This window comes from Molossus molossus, unplaced genomic scaffold, assembly GCF_014108415.1.
Source record: "Molossus molossus isolate mMolMol1 unplaced genomic scaffold, mMolMol1.p scaffold_m16_p_6, whole genome shotgun sequence".
NCBI lineage: Eukaryota > Metazoa > Chordata > Mammalia > Chiroptera > Molossidae > Molossus > Molossus molossus.
In genome coordinates this window covers 106,287,998-106,306,851 of record NW_023425399.1, presented here as the reverse complement: position 1 = coordinate 106,306,851, position 18,854 = coordinate 106,287,998, and the positions used below count along the sequence as shown (strand labels likewise).

At 43.4% G+C, this 18,854-nt stretch overlaps 1 protein-coding gene across 3 annotated transcripts in view; it reads right to left on the bottom strand.

Moving 5' to 3' along the window:
- The window catches only part of ZNF532 (zinc finger protein 532), a 93,650-nt gene that overhangs the window by 27,139 nt on the left and 47,657 nt on the right, over positions 1–18,854 (bottom strand). For 2 of the 3 annotated variants that reach the window (XM_036245469.1, XM_036245470.1), the window contains exons 5-6: positions 8,871–9,052; positions 4,206–4,382 (exon numbers count right to left, since the gene is read on the bottom strand). The exons of the other annotated variant lie outside the window; for it this stretch is intronic. In XM_036245469.1, coding sequence (XP_036101362.1) covers positions 4,206–4,382; positions 8,871–9,052 — 359 coding nt within the window. The remainder of the gene's footprint in view (positions 1–4,205; positions 4,383–8,870; positions 9,053–18,854) is intronic. 3 annotated transcript variants of the gene reach the window in all.

The window sequence follows — 18,854 nt, the reverse complement described above, 5'->3', positions numbered from 1 at the left end:
AGAGCTCGGTGTAAAGGGGACGGTGACACCCACTGCACTCGACAACGAAGGCCAGTGACATCGGCACAAGGACAGGCAGGCACAGCGCATCCCCAACATGATGCGGTGAGAAGATTCCAGCCCAGCGCGCATGCCCCGAGTCCAGCTCCGAGGAAGCAGTGACAGACCCGGGGGGGCAGGGTCACCCCAGAACGAAAGGCCTGCATCCCCTGTTAGACAGCCAAAGACACGAGGGGAGAGACTGGACAGCTGTTCCAGATGGAAGGACGCCGATGAGAAAGGACAATTAAATGTAAAATGGGCTCCTGAATAGAATTTTGGACCAGAAAATTTTAAAAAGACATAGTCTCAACCACTGGAGAAATGTTCATGAGCTCTGTGCCTTGGATGGGAATGTAGTGACTCCTGGTAAGGAGGCCGGACAGTGAGTGTCTTTATGGGAGAAGAGGCAGAAAAAACTCACGTGTTTATATCATGACACCCACGATTCCTAAATAGGAGAAAGACACATACAGAGAGAATGAAATGATGAATGAAATGGAGATGCCGACAACTGGGGAATCTGGAGACAAGGATGCAAGAGTTCTCCAGACTGTTCTTCCCATTTTTCTGCAGGACAAAACCTATCCTACAGTAACACTGGTGTTGATGAACCTCACGCGAACCTCACAGACACGGACAGAATATGAAGACGGAGAAACACAAGGGGAAACCCACAGGCGCTCGGCCGGCAGAGGGAAGGGGTCACGGCAGTGAGACCCGTGAGAAATTTAGTGTGCGGGTTCCCGGGGTATGGGAATGGCACCTGACAGTGTGACTTAGTCTCGGACATCATCAGGCTCAGTGAACGGCAGAGTAACTGCACTATAACCAAGGAGGGAAAGAAACTGGAGGGGGTGAGGAAGGATGAAGAAAAGAAGAAATAGCTAAAACCAAATACCCACACTCAAGTCCAACTTGTAGCAACCAAAACTCTCTAGAAAAGAGGGCTACACTTGAAACGGATGTGAAAACAAATGAAGAAAGGGTTCTAAATGCTGAAATCCCTGCCACAAACCTCCTCCATCATAGACTGAATCCCCTTGGTACACGGCACTGTCCTGAGCACCCTTCGATCCCCGCTCCCCCACTGGGGAATGCACACGGCCGCCACTCCACAGGACCCCAACACTCGGGTTACAGAATCTGCCTGATGCCGTGTAAACCCCAGGGCCATGGTTCAAATTCTGCTTCGGCCAACTCCAAAGTCCTCTAATGTGCTGCCACTAAGATTCTGCAAGTGTTTTCTCTCTTAGGAATGTGTTAAAAAAAACTCTCTCTCTTACACAACTCGAAACTCTGCAGTTCTCATTTATCCACTTATATACACGTGGAACTGGCAAATAAAAGGCCCAAAGCAGCAAAAGAAACTGCTGTCCATCAGATGTCAAGGAAAATACAAACACAAACAGACACAAAACGGTCACCATAAAGTCCAGTGTGGACATTCACCCAGCACAGCGGAAACGGAGCTCAGTTTCCTTTCCCACGGCAGGAAGCATGCCTGACCTCACACTGGAAAACAAGAACGAGCCACTACCACAGTACCTGGCACATGGGAACACCACATAAGTGCCTATTAAAAAACTGGTGGTGAGCCCTAGCCAGCTGGCTCAGTCGTTGGAGCATCGTCCCTTGTACCAAAAGGTTGTAGGTTCGATACCTGGTCAGGGCACATGCCTAGACTGCAGGTTTATCCTAGACAGGGTGTGTGAGGGGGGCCAGAGGGAAAGCTGAATGATGTTTCACTCTTACATCAATGTTTCTCTCTCTCTCCCCCTTCCTCTAACTCTAAAAATTGATGGGCATGGATGGCCTCAGGTGAGGATTTAAAAAAAAAGGTCTAGTGCTGTGCTTTTCAAATGGAAGTGGAAGCCGCAGGGCTTTATGGGAAGACTTTCTGACTTCCCTCTTCCCTGTGTTCTCTAAAGAAAATGGGAGGACAGCCCTGGCCGGTTTGGCTCAGCGGTTAGAGCGTCGGCATGCGGTCCAGAGACCCAGGTTCGGTTCCTGCTAAGGCCACGTACCTCGGTTGCAGTTTGTCCCTGGCTCTGGTTGGGTCATGCAGGTGGCAGCCACTTGATGTGTCCCTCTCACGTTAATGTTTCTCTCTCTCTCCCTCCCGCTCTGTCTGAACAAAAATGGAAAAATGTCCTCGGGTGAGGATAAAAAAATTAAAATAAATAAATGGGAGGAAGGATTATATTGATCTTTAAGAATTAATCTAAATCATTTGCATATTTTGACTCATTTGTATATTTTGACTTATTTGCATAAAACCACTTGTTAACCAAATTCTGCTAACAGATTTCAATGCCTACAGTTCCACTAGAGTGGGCTACTGATTTACTTTGGGCCAACATAAACAGAACAGAGATGGATTTAATGTCAGAAGGAAGCTTCTGGGTCACATGTGGGCCCCATGGCCTTCCAGTGTGGCAGAGGAAGGAGGGTTTCCAGGAGCCTGAACAGGGATTGTGGCAGGGAAGAGCAGCCTCAAAGCACAGTGCAGTACAGGTGTGACCAACAAGAGCCCAAGGAGCAGCCCTTGGTGCCACAGATGGGCTGCAGGCGAGGGTTGATCCAGCCAAGCACCAGTCATCACCCGGAACCAATGCTGCTAACTTCAAGTTCACTAATTTGGGAGTTTTGTATTTGCAAATTTGTTTTAGTTTTATAGTTTAAAACATAGTAATCGATGTCTATGTCTAGGCTTGGCACTTATTAAAGAACATGTTAAGAAAGTACCAGAAAAAAAATGTTTTCCTATACATTGCTCAAATTTGAGGACTATTGTTTTGGCTTATTTTAATCACTTGCTGCCCTTTATTTCCAAGTGACAACTACTGTTGCAAAGTCCATCTATACTTCAGAGAATAAACTTGTTTTATTTGAATAAAGAACCAAATCCAAAACTTTATTCACTGGGGGGAAGTGACTACAATAGTGTGCAGAAGTCTTACGGCCATGAACACTGAAAACTAACTAAAATTCACTAATATCCATCTTTAGAATTGACACACCAAGTTGTATACAGGTCCCCTAATTTATATCTATCTCATTCAAAGATCTACGAAGATCAGAGTGATGGTCCTATTCGAATAAAATTCCGTATTATCATAGGTGTTATGGAGTCATTTATGTAGTGTTTAGTCAGTAACATTTCCCCAAAACTAAAAATTACAGTCTAAGCCAAATATACATACTATGGTATATCTACACACCTTCTCCCCACAACTTCCTTGATTGTGGAGTTAGGGGCCAAAGCACAACAACAGATTTGAGGCTGCCAACCTGACCTCCTATAATCATCAAATTCCACACTGCCATAAATAATACAGGAAAAAAAGACCATAACCACGAGCACCTACCTCACTCAGTGTCACATCCATGACCACACAAGGGGGCGGGGAACAAATGCCAGAGGCCCCCATGCTCTGGACGTGGGGACCGTGTGCTGCGTGGGCATACATTTTCAACACGCCACCTCGTTTTATTCTCACTCAAACCCTGGGACATAAGGGTTACCCTCACTTAACAGGGGAAACGGAGTTGAGACACGGTGAGTGACGGTCCCAGTTCACACAGCTGGTGGGTGGCAGGGGAATTCTGGCTCCAGTGCCCACATGCCCTTCACCGAGCTGCCTCTGTGGCGGGCGGGCAGCCACGCGGCCGCTGCAGCCCCAGCATGGGAGACCCAGAAAAGCAAACTTGACAATACTGAAAGCGAGATTAAGGCAAAAATGAAATTTACTTTTACGAATCAAGGACATACTGGTGATGAGGTTAAATTCAGTAAACGGTACTATGAAAAGTTTACACTGTAAGAAAGAAACTCCGAAAACCTTGAAGGATCACAGTTTTTTATAAAAATTTTCCCAGAACTTGTCAAAAGCATCTTAAGAAAAACAACAACACTGATAAATACTCACTTGTTTACTAAAAACTGATGACAAGAGTATAAATAAAATAAGGGAGGTTTGGGGCAAAGATGTCACCTGGAAAGTACGAAAAGGTTTGGGGAGCTATGTGCTGCACCTCACCGAGCATCAGCATCTGCCTGGTGGCATCATCTCCCCTACCTTCGGTTTTATTCCACGGGACTCCTGCCTCATCTAAATCACTAAGAGAGTAGTGGAGCACGAGTCACAGGCAGCAGGACTTACTTTGGCTCTCCTATCTTGATGCCGGGATGCTGTGTGTAGGCATGGGAATGTGTGCTGGGGGCAGACTTAAACGCCATTGGACAAATAGGACACTTGTAGAAGACTTCACAGTGAGAGCCTTGAATGTGAGACTTCAGAGCGGCCACATCAGAGTACACAACATTGCAATGTACACATCTGTTAGGGAAATAAACACAGAGTCGTTAGCACGAGACCATCACACATGTGCAACTTCACTGGGTAAAACCAGGTAAAATGAAAACATTGCAACTGCCCCTTTAGATTTCGAGTAGCTTTCTGGAAGTAGGTTTCGGTTTTTTGTTTTGTTTTTTTTCTAACGATAGCAGGTCAAGTTATTTTTATGTACGTAAAGAAGGAAGATCATGAAGAAGAAAAATAAAACTCAAATGATCTACCTTTTTTTTTGGAGCATCTTTAAAGTTTCTAGAATTGGATGTCCAGACTCCAGACTGTGGTGGGACTGACCAAAGGACCATGGGGGCCACCCACGATCAAGGCCAGGAAGAGACCCATATGTGTTGGATTTTGACACGAGGGCCCTGAGGTCCACCCCCATCAATCTTCACTACCTAGTCCTACATGTCATCAGTGGAGGGGCCCAGAGGAGCACGTGAGAGCTGGCTCCAATGCCAAGGCCACTGTGTCCTGGTCCACGCTGCTATGGTTAATGTATCTGGAGGTTACAGGGGCTCATTAGGTAGAGAAGGTCAACCACCTAGACTGTTCATCCCCTAAAAAAATAAAGTTAAGCCCAGCCGGTGTGGCTCAGTGGTTGAGTGTCGACACATGCACCAAGAGATCCCTGGTTTGATTCCCGGTCAGGGCACATGCCCAGGTTTTGGGATCTATCCCCAGGGGGGGGGCGGCTGCAGGAGGCAGCCAATCAATGTTCTCTCTCATCGATGTTTCTAACTCTCTCTCCTTCTCCCTTCTTCTTTCTCTAAAATCAATAAAGAAAAAAATATTAAATAAAAAAATAATAATAAATAAATTTAAGTCTACCCCGACTTGCCTAAGAAATGACATGAATGATGGACTTCTGCAAAATCAACATCTCCAAATAAATCACCCCTCTAGCTAACCTCTTCTTGCATTTCTAGTCATTTGACTAGCTCTTTCCTCATTTGAATCTAGTCTTACAGACACAAACTTTAAAATGTAAAAGTACAGTTCTCCCCAACTTCACCTTTTTTTTTAATCCTCACCTGAAGATATTTTTCCATTTTATCATCAGATAGAGTGGGGCGGAGGGGGCATCAATGTGAGAGACACATGGACCAGCTGTCTCCCGCACAATCTGAACAGGGCAAGGGACAAACCCCAACCAAGGTACGTGCCCTTGACCGGAATCAAACCCATGACCCATTGGTCTGCGGGCTGACGCTCTAACCACTGAATCAAACCAGCCAGGGCTCCAATCTCATCTTGAACCCTCAAGGACTCTGAGAAACACTTAGAGTGTGTGTGACCATGTGATGACGTAGTGGTCCTATGCTGACATCTGCCTATATGAATGGAAAGCTGAGTTGAGGAATGAAGACTGCAGCGGGGCCTGCCTTCAGGGAGGCAGTGTTCAGTGACTTCCATATTAATCTGAGGTACTTCTATTCTCAGCTACCCCTCCCCCACTGGAATTCCTGGAGATACTCCCAAAGCGTCAGGGGAGGGGCATGCTCTGGATGACGTGTTCTATAAAGCGTGCCATGTTAGGCTTTGCAAGCATTTTATAAAAACCGTTATGAATGCATTAGCTTTTTAAATGACTTAAAGCATCATGTTCAGCAGCACTGACATTAAGAACACTAAATAACAGGAGCATACTTAAGGAAAGCTCTTCCAGGCCTATTGATTTTCATTTTGGGCAATAAAGCCACCCAAGCATACTGAAACTATTATGGGTTAACCTAAACTTGTATTGTCTTGAACAGGTTATTATTGATCCTCTCTGGGCCGGTTTCTCATTTGTAAAATGAGATCTTTTTTTTTAAACCTTCCCAACCCTAGAAGCCTGTGATTCCTATGAAAGAGAAAGATGGCATAACACGATAACAGAGGGTTCCCAACGCGACAGGAGCATCCTCTACCCTATGAATCATAAACAGAAGACTCTTCCCATGAAGGTCCTGTCAAAGGATGGTGTTCAAAGGGCAGAAGACCAAGGAAGGGCCTAAAGGAGCAAAGAGCTCATTCTCTGGACTTTCCTGGTGCGAAAGAGTTAACCCCAAAGAAATAAACAGGATATTAAAGAACCTACAGCTGATGAAGGAGCATCATGGAACCAAAACAAAACAAAACAAACAAAAACCCTCTTTAATGTAAGGAAAGACAGAATATAAAAAGAATGAAGAAGAGAGAATGTTGAAAAACATCTGCCTCACACGGAAAAAGTTTAAGGGCAAGACGAGGCCAACAGAGAATGAAAGTCAAACAAAGCGAAGTCAGAACCTGAAGGAGTCACACAGTGCCTTACTGCTACTAAAAAATCAGTCTGTTGATATTTAACGTACCCGACATCCTTTGTGTTCTGGGTATCAATCAAGTTTCCACTTAATTTTTAATTTAAAAAAATGTTTATGGTGTAGAATCCTATAAAATTTCCCTTTCTAGATTCAGATCCAAACGATCGAGAAAAGCAGGAAAGTTCAGAGAAATGCCTGACTTCTACCAAATCAACCAGAAGGTAGAAGTGAGCCTCCTCATTATGTGGGAGAGGCAGTATGATCAAGAAGAGAGAAAACGAGGCACACTGAATCCAGAGACAAAGGAAGACGTGGGAGCCGTGTTAGAGAGACTCCTCTGCCTAAACAAAACAAAACCAGAGAGCCAGAGAGGAGGGAACAACATACGAGGCCAAGGGGCTGCTGAGCTCCAGTCAGATATCAGACTGGACCATGACTTAAAACAGCAGGCACAAAACTAAGGTCAGATTATCTCTCATCATCTAACGAGGTGAACACAAGCTAAACTTCAGTACATACAAACACCCAGTATTTTTATAGCTATTATAAGCCTCATGTACAGGGGGGAAATCTATACTAAACACAAAAGTTTTAGGTAAAATTCAAGGCCCCAAACTGAAGCAACTCTGTGAATGTGGCAAAAAAGAAAAAAAAAAAAGAAATGCAAGGGACTTGCGGAAACTGTTTTCATTCAGGAAAGATACCAGGAACAGCTCAAGTTATAGCTGTCTTCCTGTATTCGTGCCAAACTAAGTTTACTTTCATTATATTAGAAAAATAAACTAAGCATCTGAAGGAAGTTTGGCATCTGTTAAAAAAGCACCCAGTAAATGCTGCAGGACTGCCTTCCACCATTATTAAACAAAGAATCCAGTAATGAGAGTTCCTAAATGGGGTAGAAGCACGGTATCCCTGTGTACAGACTCTGGAAGCAAGGACACCTTCAACGTTAACTTTCCCCCACGCACTTAGCATGCGTTCTGACCCGTTCACTCTCTGACATCCCAGTGGAGGTGGAGGCGTATCGCACCAGTTTTATAGACAGGGAACCAGGGCACAAGGAGAACACATAAATTACCATACAGTTAGCAGCAGAACTGGTACCAAAATCTCTGGTTTCTTAACTTCCAAACTCAAGGTTTTCTACTAGGGTAGATCCCAATCCATTAAACATCGTGCATCACAGGACTGGAGGCATAAGATTAAAACATGAAACGAGTGTCTCTTAGGAATTGGTGATGCCATAACCTCCACTGAACTGAAATAAAACTGTCAAATCATACTGGACTTCATTTCTACACGACATAACTATATTGCACCTAAAAAAAAAATCACTGTACATTAACAGTCTAAAGATACTAGGTAAACACACATGTTTAAGATAAACACACAGTACAATAATACCTCTATTAACAAAGACACTGTGTATCGATGACAGGTTTCCTTGGTGTGCCTGCACTGCATCAGAGTAGAAAAGGCACAGGAATCATTTCAGAAAGTCACCAAGTGGAGAGGTTAAGATCAAGTACATCATCAATTGATATTAGCTAAACTAATATTAGATGTGTCAGATGTTGTGACAGACATCTGAGCATCTCGAGGGCTAGTGAAAGGGGACAGATCGAGATGTGTGACAAGAGGGAGCAGCCTGGACAGAGGTGATGCAAAAGAGGGAGTCGAGGAAGGTCACCTGGGTGGAAGGCTCTTGAATAAAGAGCTCCGTTAGGGAAGAACATACACCCAATCCTTTATCAGACAAAATAAAAGGAGAGAACCATCGCACCCTTTCCGACTCAGAGGACAGGAAGGACTAAGAGGCAGAGACGTGCACGGCTTTCCCGCAGGGGTTAAAATGCAGAGGAAGACAACGGAAGTGGGCTGGAAAGGATGCAGAAAGAAAAGGCTCAGACAGCCCATCAAAGCCACACCTTGCCACATGCGCACTTCTGCCTGGAAGGAGGGGCTCCACTGATCTACCTCGGGTATGTGTGGGCCAGAGGGCCGAGACCACACGAAAGGACTCACACAAATCAACTCTGCCACAAACGAGCTCGGTTCCCAGCGGATCTGTTAATCGAGGTATCACTGTGTGACCCTGAACACCATACGCACAGACCACTCGCGATGCGGTGCGGCTGTAAGTGAACCGAGCTTTACTTGCACGTGAAGTGAGCGATATACTGACCGAAAACCAACTCTCCGAGTGTAGTGCAGACAGTTCTTGGTGACGTGGGTCTGGAAGTGCACCGACCTGCAGACGGCCCCGCACTCGGGGCAGGTGTAGGGCGATTTGTGCTGATGGATTCTCTGGTGGGACGCATAGCTGCACGGGTTGGGGAGCAGCATCTGGCAGACAGTGCAAGTCTTCTAGATAAACCAGAGGGGGAGACAGGGTTGGTCCTGCGGAGCACTTTCTGATGCGCAAAGAAGCTTGGTTAAACCTGAACATCACTACACAATGGTCATTTCGAACGCGACGGCAATTCACTCTAAGCCCAAGGGAAAAGCAGGATTGAAAGTTACACGTTCAATGGAAAATTCCTTACCCTGTAAAATAGAAACATGTACTAAGGAGTCAGGCTCATCCCAAAGTATGCAGAGAATGCCAGCTGTAGGCAGAGTCTCAATTCTGCTATCTTTGCATTTTGTGAAATGTAAAGAGTATCAGGGTGTACTCTTGCAAATTATGTCAGAAAATCAACATCAAGATGCCCAAGTTTATGGGCATCTATCTGGACAGTAGTCACAGTTCCCACAACTTAAAAACGTTCTTCAGAATAATAAAAATGCATCAGAGTCTAGTCCAGTTTCTATTTTTGTTAAGTCATTTCATTTGTTTGAAATCTGAAAGACAGGAGTGCAGAAGAATGACCACAGCAATTATTAGCCTTGTTTGCATGTGAATTAATCTTTAAATTGATGAACTGAATGGTACATGATTTGTAATGAAAACCAATGAAGTCAAATTCAGATACATAAATTTAAATATTAAATCAAAACTTATATAGAGATTAAAATCTAATCACATATAAAATAAAGACTGAATTCCTCTTTGGAAAAGGCCCTACATCATTAAGCAACCAGGAAAAACTTAAACATGCTATTCTGTATCCCACAGATATAAGCACTAAACTCGGCATATTTTTAAAACTGAGAATAAACATAAACTGAGGGCATACTACTCCCATTCCAAAAATAAATCTAACACTGCACAAGACCAAAGGTTTGAATACTATTTGGATCATCAAGTGTCTACTATCTTCTAAAATGTACCATTTGCATTCAAGTCTGCTTTTTTTAATGCCTCAAAATACTGACTCTAGCTAAGATTTAAAATGATCTTTTATACTGACAATAGGATTATGGCATTTTTAAAAGATTTGTCATTCCCTTAGCTTTTTAATCAAGTCCCAAAATTAAGGTTTAAACTTCCGAGCGACTCAGACTAAGAAAAATCAGAAACTCACTTGGAAATTCTTTCTTGTTTTTCTCCTGAAAGAACTAAAATACAAATTTTATCCCACAAAATGTTTATTATAATCACAGAATAAGAACATTACAGGCAGCTTTGACGAAGTTAGCATCATTAAAAAATAGCAGTCCTTTTCTAATAACAATATTCCAAAGGTTAAAACAAGCCACAACAAAGAACACCAATCAACAGATTCGTTAATTGTAAGATCCTGCTGACATCTACCTTATCACAGGTAATCATTTGTCTCTCTGAACTAAAGTTTTCTACTATCACCACAATCATTAAACCCAGGCAGTGAATTATAATGTCTGAATTTCCACAGGCATCTTAGAACGTCTTGCACTTACTTAGGAATAAAATCAATATATTATATACTAAAGTCAAAACATATTTCATTTAGATAGGCAGATAGAGACTGACCCCGTTCCACCGTAAGCCAAGTGGTGAACTCTGTACTTTAAATAAATACATTTAAATACAACATCTCATTTAATTCTCATAATAATCTAAGAAGTAAATAATATTATGTCCATTTTACAGATGAAGAATAGATGTTTGGAGAAGCTAAGGAACTACCACAGCTCAGAGTTAGTAAGTGTAAGAACCAGAAACTGAACTGGACTGACCACTTCCGAGGCCTGTGACAGAGTACTCGTGGTGGGGGTGTCGGGGGTACAAGGAATGAACAAACAAAATTACACAGGAGAAAACTATTAGCAAATACCCCTGAATACCAATGATGACCACTGTTAGGATTATAGGGAATCCCCCTCCCTCCACAGCTTCTCTTTTATCAAAAGCAACGTGGTTATATACTATTTTTATAATAAGGAAAAACCAGCAACAAAAAGAAAAAATCTACAAAGGAGACAAAGTATGTGTTCCATAAAAGCTGAAAACCTTTTCACATTATCTCTCATCAAGATATGTATATCCTTCACAATACACATAAAATTCACAACGAATTACTTAAATACTCTTCCCTACTGGACATTTATATGTTTATAATACACATGTAACTACATAAATAGCTATGAATGTGTTGGGGGTGAAGAGGCTTTGTTTCTAGCAGGTTAACAGTAAAGTATCAAAATTAATCCATTCAAAACAGGTTTGTAAGTTATTAAATGTCCTTTATGACAGAAACCTGTCACTGCAGACAATAAATGTTTGAGAGTAACAGGGTCACCTAACCACCAACATTTTAACAGCAACCTCTGTCATACCAGTTCTTGGAGAGGGGAGCATTGCCCTCGTGCCGGGCTGTGTGGCAGGGTGGTGCCCTAGCCCCCATGGGGCTCTGTGAGAACTGATGGCAGCTATTACCCCCAGCACCACCCCAGCCACTGACTAGCTGCAAGAATGTGCCCCCTCCATGTCCAATGACCAAGGCTCCTCCCCTACTTTATTTTATTTTTTATTATTTTTATCTTTGGGGGGTACGTGCCCCTAGCAGTAACCGAACCTAGGACTCTCTTGTCCACAGGCCGACGCTCCAACCGCTGAGCCAAACTGGCCAGGGCTCTTCCCCCACTTTAGATGCACAAGTACCAGGGGCAAGTGGGAGCCAGTATAGACTTCAGCCCCAAACCAAGATGCTTTCATATTTCGCCAGGACCGAAATGAGAGCCTTCAGTCGGTGGGAATCGTGCTGCATCAAAACCTTAGGTTTGGTTTATACATACAGATGCATATACATCCATGCACACACACTGTATTTCCCCCCCTTTCTCTGTTTACCTGCTGCCTCTCCTCGCCTCCATTCCATTCTGAGAAAAAGCATGCTGTGTGGGCTGCAGACATTTCTCCTCGATGCGTGGTGTGACATCAATAGTCTTAAACTCACATGAGTACAATTGACCTAACTGTACGTCCTCGAATGATAGCCGCTGTACCTGTGTAAATAACGCCGTTATCCCTGCTCCTGAGAGGGTGGTGATGCACAGGCGTGAGTCCCATTAGCTCCTCTGGGATCCTCTGCACTCATGGCCTTGACCCCCTTCTCTGGACCTGGGGGACATATCTGAGCAGAGGAGCAGGCCAGGGTTTCTGTGGTCTAAGAGAACATGACTTTCCTTCCTCATTTTCTAACTCAAAGAAACTATAAAACATCTTAAAACTCTAACTCTCTACAAGTTGAGGCTATTTACAAGAGGATAAAGCAATTTAATGTGGCAGTACCTGCTGTTTGAATAGAAAAAGTAAAAATACTTAAAAGTTTTCAAGTGTCTGCTGACATTTTATTCCCATCATCTACAAAAGGATAAGTGTTTTCACTATTTAAGTAATAAACGGTAATTTCTACTCTGGGGCAGACTCCTTTGCTCAGAGAACTGCTACTTTTTCAAGAAAGACATTACTTTTTAAAAGTCAGAAAACACGAGAAAGCGACAGGGAAACAGCTAAAAAGCAATCCCAATCACACTGGAAAACTCCTCGTACTGCGCCCTCTGCCACCCTGGACTGAAGTCGCGGCTGCCACTTTAGGAAGGAAGGCAGCGTGGGGAGGGAACACAGAACTGGAGTCAGTGCAGCTTATATCCATGCGTCAGTCCCAAGGACCGAAGGCCGGAGACGGCCCGAAACGTGGAACCTAGAGGTCAAAGCACAGCCAGCTTCCTTCCACCAGCCCAGATGTGAAGGAAGCTGATTCTGCCTCATTAACAGTGGTTTTGTAGTCTTCTGTCTGCGGTGTAATTACCAAAAATAGTAATGATGAAGTGTACCCATTTGTTTTCTGCTGACTTTCCTACAGTTTCAGTGAGAGCAGAGAGAGCATTTCAGTTCAGACCTCACGTCGATGGAAATAGGCAAGAATTACAGCAGACACGATTCTACACACCTTTGCTCCCAATGCTAGTTGGTTGTGGTGGTTTTCCCCTCAAATCATCCTGCTACAATAAAAATCCCTAATAAGAGTTGTCGGTTAAATGAGCAAATTTTCAGAAAACAAATGGTCGACTCATCTAATCTATTTGGATGATAATCATTGGAGAATCGAGGTAAATTAAAAGTTGATAAACACTGAAATATAAACTGGGACAGACCTAGTCTGACCACAATGAAAACGAAGCATTTCCGAGAGCAGGGCCAAAACTACAAGTCATGAGTCTTCAGCTAATAACGATATTTCGGGCGGGTGAGGGAACTGAGGTGGGCACCCTGGTTTCCAGCAGCTTCCTGAGCAGTGTAGGCCTGGAAACTCGAGCGGCTGGCTGCTCAAGATAATCTGATGTACTAAGGATGTCGTGCTAACGATGCCCAGAAAGTTCCTGAAAAGTGGACCAGCACTGGTAAGTCCTTCATCTGCACGCTTGAGTCTGATCTGGCCGGAACCCAGGAGTCAATTCTTGAACGATTCCTACAGTCCCGTGGCTGTACAATGCTGGGTGTCTATATCGCCGGTGATCGGCATGACCAAGGGGAAGGAATAATGACCGGTGATACAGAAATCTTGCCTTGAGTCTCAAATGGGCCACTCACTGGGCATCTGTGTCTTTGATTGGAAATCAAAAGGTCCGACCAAACGACTTGTAACATCTGTTCTCTGGCTGATGGAAACTCTACTAGAAGAAAACTGATTTTGCCAATTTCTTAGAGGTCACAGTGTGTACTTCCAGTCTGTGCTTGACTAAATTTAGTCATGGTTTCACAGAGAGGTGAAGCAAAGACATTCTAATACATTTAAATATCAATTATTAAAACTAAAGTTGTCAGCTCTTAAATACTTCATGAAGGGGAGGAACGCTTCTCTCGCCCCTCCACCCTCTCCTCTTCTCAGTGTGTCCAAGAGCAGAGTTATTGATTAAAGAGGTCGGGATGCAGACCCCCAACCGGGGCACAGCTACTGGTGTTCAAAGTCCAGTGCTGTGTGTTCCATTTTTAGTGCACTGCTTGGTCCGGTGCAGCCGGGAAGGGAAGTGATCCCCCTACGCTGTCCTGCCATCTGCCCTCTCCCCTCAGTGGCCTGCTCCCCGGGGGTAAGCAGATGCAGGCAGGGCAATCTCACCCAGACCTACGCATACACCGAGTACTGTGCCATCAGTGTCAGAGGGTGACAGAATTCCACGACTGGGATTCGAGCTTCAGCTAACCCGTATATTCCGACCCGGCTCTCAGCAGAGAGAGACCTGCACCAGAGGGCTTGCTGTGCACAGGGCTGGGTACTGTTAAAGTGGCGTGACTTGCTAAGGTGATCACTGCTTTCACAGAACATCTGTAAGGGGAGAGAAGCTGATGGCAAGGCGGAATTCAGCAAATGCCACCAGAGTCTTCCTCTATCCCATTACACACGTTAGGCCGTCTCACAGGCTAACCACGCAGGCACGGGGGACGGTGAAGGAGACCTGGCCCGGACTGCCAAGCTGGCGCTACCAGGAGAAGAGATCTTTTGCTGGGTTCAAACACACACCCTTGCAAAACTCAGAAAAGGAGCCCAAATATAAATGAGTAGAAAGTGAAAGATACAAAGAGAAGGAAGACCGCAACTGCACCAAACAAGAAAGGGCTGTCCTCCAGGGAAGGGCTGAGGTCTCCAGATGCTGGACCAAAGGGGGAAGAAGAGTTGGGGAAGAAGAGTTTGAGTTCAGTCCTTTTACAGATCAGGCTAAGAAAAAGGGGGTGTGCACTGGGCAGGGGGAGAGCCTGAGACTCAGAGCAGAGAGATGTCTGGAGAGTCCAGTGGAATGCCTCCCAGGACACCTCGTTCCAAAAACAACTGAGCATCACAGGCTGAAGCCTTGGGCAGAGCCCAACGGTGTAATTACAGAATCTCTCCTTGAAAACAGCAGCTACTTTCAGACATTTAAACAAAAGAGTGGGGCTTCCACTTCCAGGGAAAAGAACTAGAACTCCCTTTATTCCTTCCACGCAGCACAACGGAAACTCCTGGGCATTATATGGAAAGCAAACACAAAAAGCCTCTGAAAGGCTGGGAGACGGGCAAGCTGGCTAGAGACCTCAGGAACCAAGGAGCGACACGGTAATGAGTTTTCTGGGCTTCTTTTTAACTCATATAACCCAGATTTGGAGCTGAAGAAACTGGCCACTCAGCAACGCCAATGTGTAGAGAACAAAAATCTTCAGCAAAAGCCTGCTACTTCCATCTTGCCAAAGGACCAGAAAAGGGGCAGCTAGCAAGAGAAAACCTTTCGACAATGACGGCCCCATACCCACCGCACCAAGTCCAAGGAGAGCCCAGACCCCGGCCCTCCTGAGGTGGTAACAATGTATCCCCAGACCCCTGCCCAGATGGTGGCAGAAGGCCAACAGGGAAGTAGAACTTTCATCCCTATCAAGTGATAACGAGTCCCTCTACCAGCCCAGTGGGTGTGTTTTAAAAACCCCCCAAAAGGAATCTCCAGGACCAGGGGGCTTTACCGGAGAATTCTACCAAATATTTAAAGAGAAACTAACCAAATTATACAGTCTCTTAAAAAAAATAGACAAGGGACCACTTTTCAATGTATTACATAAAGCTAATATTAACCTGTCCAAAATCAAACAAAGACAGTACAAAAAAAAAAATGAAGCCTATATGAATATAGATATAAAACTAATAAAAACTAGCAAATATAATTCACAATATAAAATAAGAATTATACAGACTGACCAAGTGTGATTCGTTCCAGGGAGGTAAGGCCGGTTCAGTGTCTGAAAAATATTAATGTAACCTAACCCCCAAAACACTCTAAATCCAATCAATGAGCTCAAAAGTCATGGGGTACATGATAAATATACAAAAATTATTTGTATTTCTAATCATCGGCAATAAACATACGAACACTAAAAAATATAGTATCGTTTATAATTGCTAGGGAAGGAAGGAGGGAGGGAGGACATGTAGAGGACTTACATGATGAAAACTACAAAATAAATAAAAGAAATCAAAGATCTAAGTGACTGAAGAAACATTCTGTGTGCATGAACTAAAGACTCAATGTTAAGTAAAGATATCAATTCTCTCCAAACTGATATACAGGTTTAATTTAATTCCTACCAAAATCCTAACAGAATTTTATACATACATTGACAAGACTATTCTAAAATTTATATAGAAAGAAAAAAAAACTAGAATAATTAAAAATTTTGAGAAAAAGAATAAATTTTTTTTAGAAAAAAAGAGGAATCAGTCTACTGGATTTCAAAACATTTTACAGTTATAATCAAGACAGTGATACTGGTGAAGAGATGGACACATAAATCAATGGTACAGAATAGAGAATCCAGAAAAGGTCACACCTAAACATGTCCAACTGATATCTGACAAAGATACAAAAGCAATTCAATGGAACACAGCCTTTTGGACAAATGGTATTGGAGGAAGAGGACATGCATGGGCAAAACTGAATCAATAATAAACCTAAACCTAAACCTAAATCTCACAACTTATACAAAAATCAACTCCAAATGAGTCACAGGCTTAAATGTGAAGCATAAAACTACAACATCTTTAGAAAAAAGCAGGAGAAAAATGTCAGGACCTAGAACAAAGAGTTCTTAGATTTGAACAAAAGCACAAGCTATAAAAGAAAAAACTGATAAATTCGACTTCATCAAAAGGAAAAACATGATCTACCAAAGACCTTGTTTAAAAAAACAAAAAACAACAAGCCACAGATTGGGAGAAAAGACCTGAACCACATATCCTACAAAAGACTAGTATCTATAACATATCAAGAATTTTAAAAACTCAACAATGAGGGAAAATATCTAATCAGAAAAGGGCAACAGACAAAGAGATATGTCACCAAAACGACATACAGATGCCAAATAAACACATGAAAAGATGTTCAAAATAATTAGCTATTGGGGAACTGTGAACGAAAACCACAATGAGCTCTTATTACTACCCAACTATCGAGATGACAAAAATAAAAAACACCACCACCACCAAACACTGACATAGATGTAGAGAAACCAGACTGCTCATACACTGCTTGTGGAATATAAAATGGTACAGCCACTCTGCAAAAATTTTCTAAAAATATAAGCATGCACCTACCATACGATCAGCCATTGCCACCTGAAGATTTATCCCAGTGAAATGAAAACTTACGTTCACACAAAACCCTGTACACAAATGTTTACAGCAACTTTGTTCATAATAGCTCTAAACTGGAAACAATGCAGCCATCTGTCCTTCAATGACTGAATGGTTAAACACCCTGTGGTACAACCATACAATAAAATACTACTCAGCAATAGAAATAAACTAACTATTGATACATGCAACAATCTGAATGAATCTCCAGGGAATGATGCCAAGTGAAAAAGTCAATCTCAAAAGATTATAGAAGGCATGGTTCCATTTATACAGAATTCCTGAAGTGACAAAATTAGACATGGACAACAGATTAGTGGTTGCCATGGCTTAAGGGGCAGAATTGGTCTAGAAAGACAAGAGAACCTTCTGGTCATGGAACTACTCTAAATTGACTACGTCAGTGTCAACATCCTGGTTATATTATTCTATATTTTGCATTATTCTATATTACCCCTGGGGGAAAGTGGATAAAAGGAATATAGGATCTCTCTGTATTATTTCCTACATGAATCTAAAATTATCTCAAAATAAAAGGTTTCATTTTACTTTATTTATTTATTTATTTATTTTGGTATGTGCCCCTAGCGGGTACCAAACCCAGGACTCTCTGGTCCGCAGGCCGACGCTCCAACTGCTGAGCCAAACCGGCCAGGGCTAAAAGGTTTCATTTTAAACACTGAATGACTTGAGAAGGAAGACCCAGAGCACCAGCACAGGTAATATTTAATTTTTTTTCTTTATTGATTTTTAGAGAGAGAGGAAGGGAGAGGGAGAGACAGAGAGAAACATAGATGAGAGAGAACATCAACTGGCCGCCTCCTGCATGCCCCCAACTGGGGATTGGGCCTACAACCTGGGCATGTGCCCTGACTGGGAATTGAACTGGCAACCTCTTGATGAATGGGTCGACACTCAACCACTGAGCCACACCAGCTAGGCTATCAGGTAAGATTTTAAAATCATCAGGGTAATTCTAAACAGATGTTGGGCAAGAGGGAGAGAGGGATATCCCTGCCCCCGATCAAGTAGCACACCTTTCTCTGGGCCAGGTCAAGTCAAAAGCTGAAAGGCCATGAGCGAGGGGTGGTGGACCTGTTAGTCATGCAAGGGCCCTGAGGTCACACACTTGAACCTTCAGAATCCAGAGGCACAGCAGGGCAGGTTCAGGAATCCATGTGGGTGACTCTCAAACGAAGACCACTGTGCCGTCCTAGGGAACCCTGCCTCGGGGACACTTCAGGGAAGCTGGACAGAAAATGGGCAGCTGCGGGCACAGCACTTGAACTGCACTGCAGTCACCTCTAGGAAGGACGGCCGGGGTGTAAACCATAGAGGGTTGTTACGAGTGTGAGGCACTCTACTCTTCCTCAGGTCACCATGAGCTACCAAGGAGAAGGTCAAAGGAGAAACCGAAGTTTGAAATACACAACAGCAGAGGGAAGAAGGAGTTCAGGAAAGACTGGTACTTGAGGTGCCATGAGTTCAACCTCTAAATTTTTAAAGAAATCACAGGTGTTTCAAGTGCTATTCTCAGAGAAGAAACTGCGTATATAGGTGGATCAGTTTCCCAACTAAATTTAAGTTCATAAGTTGTGAACTGGCCAGTGGTCAAGTGAATGTTGAACTGGAGAAGATGAGATGAAGAGTTT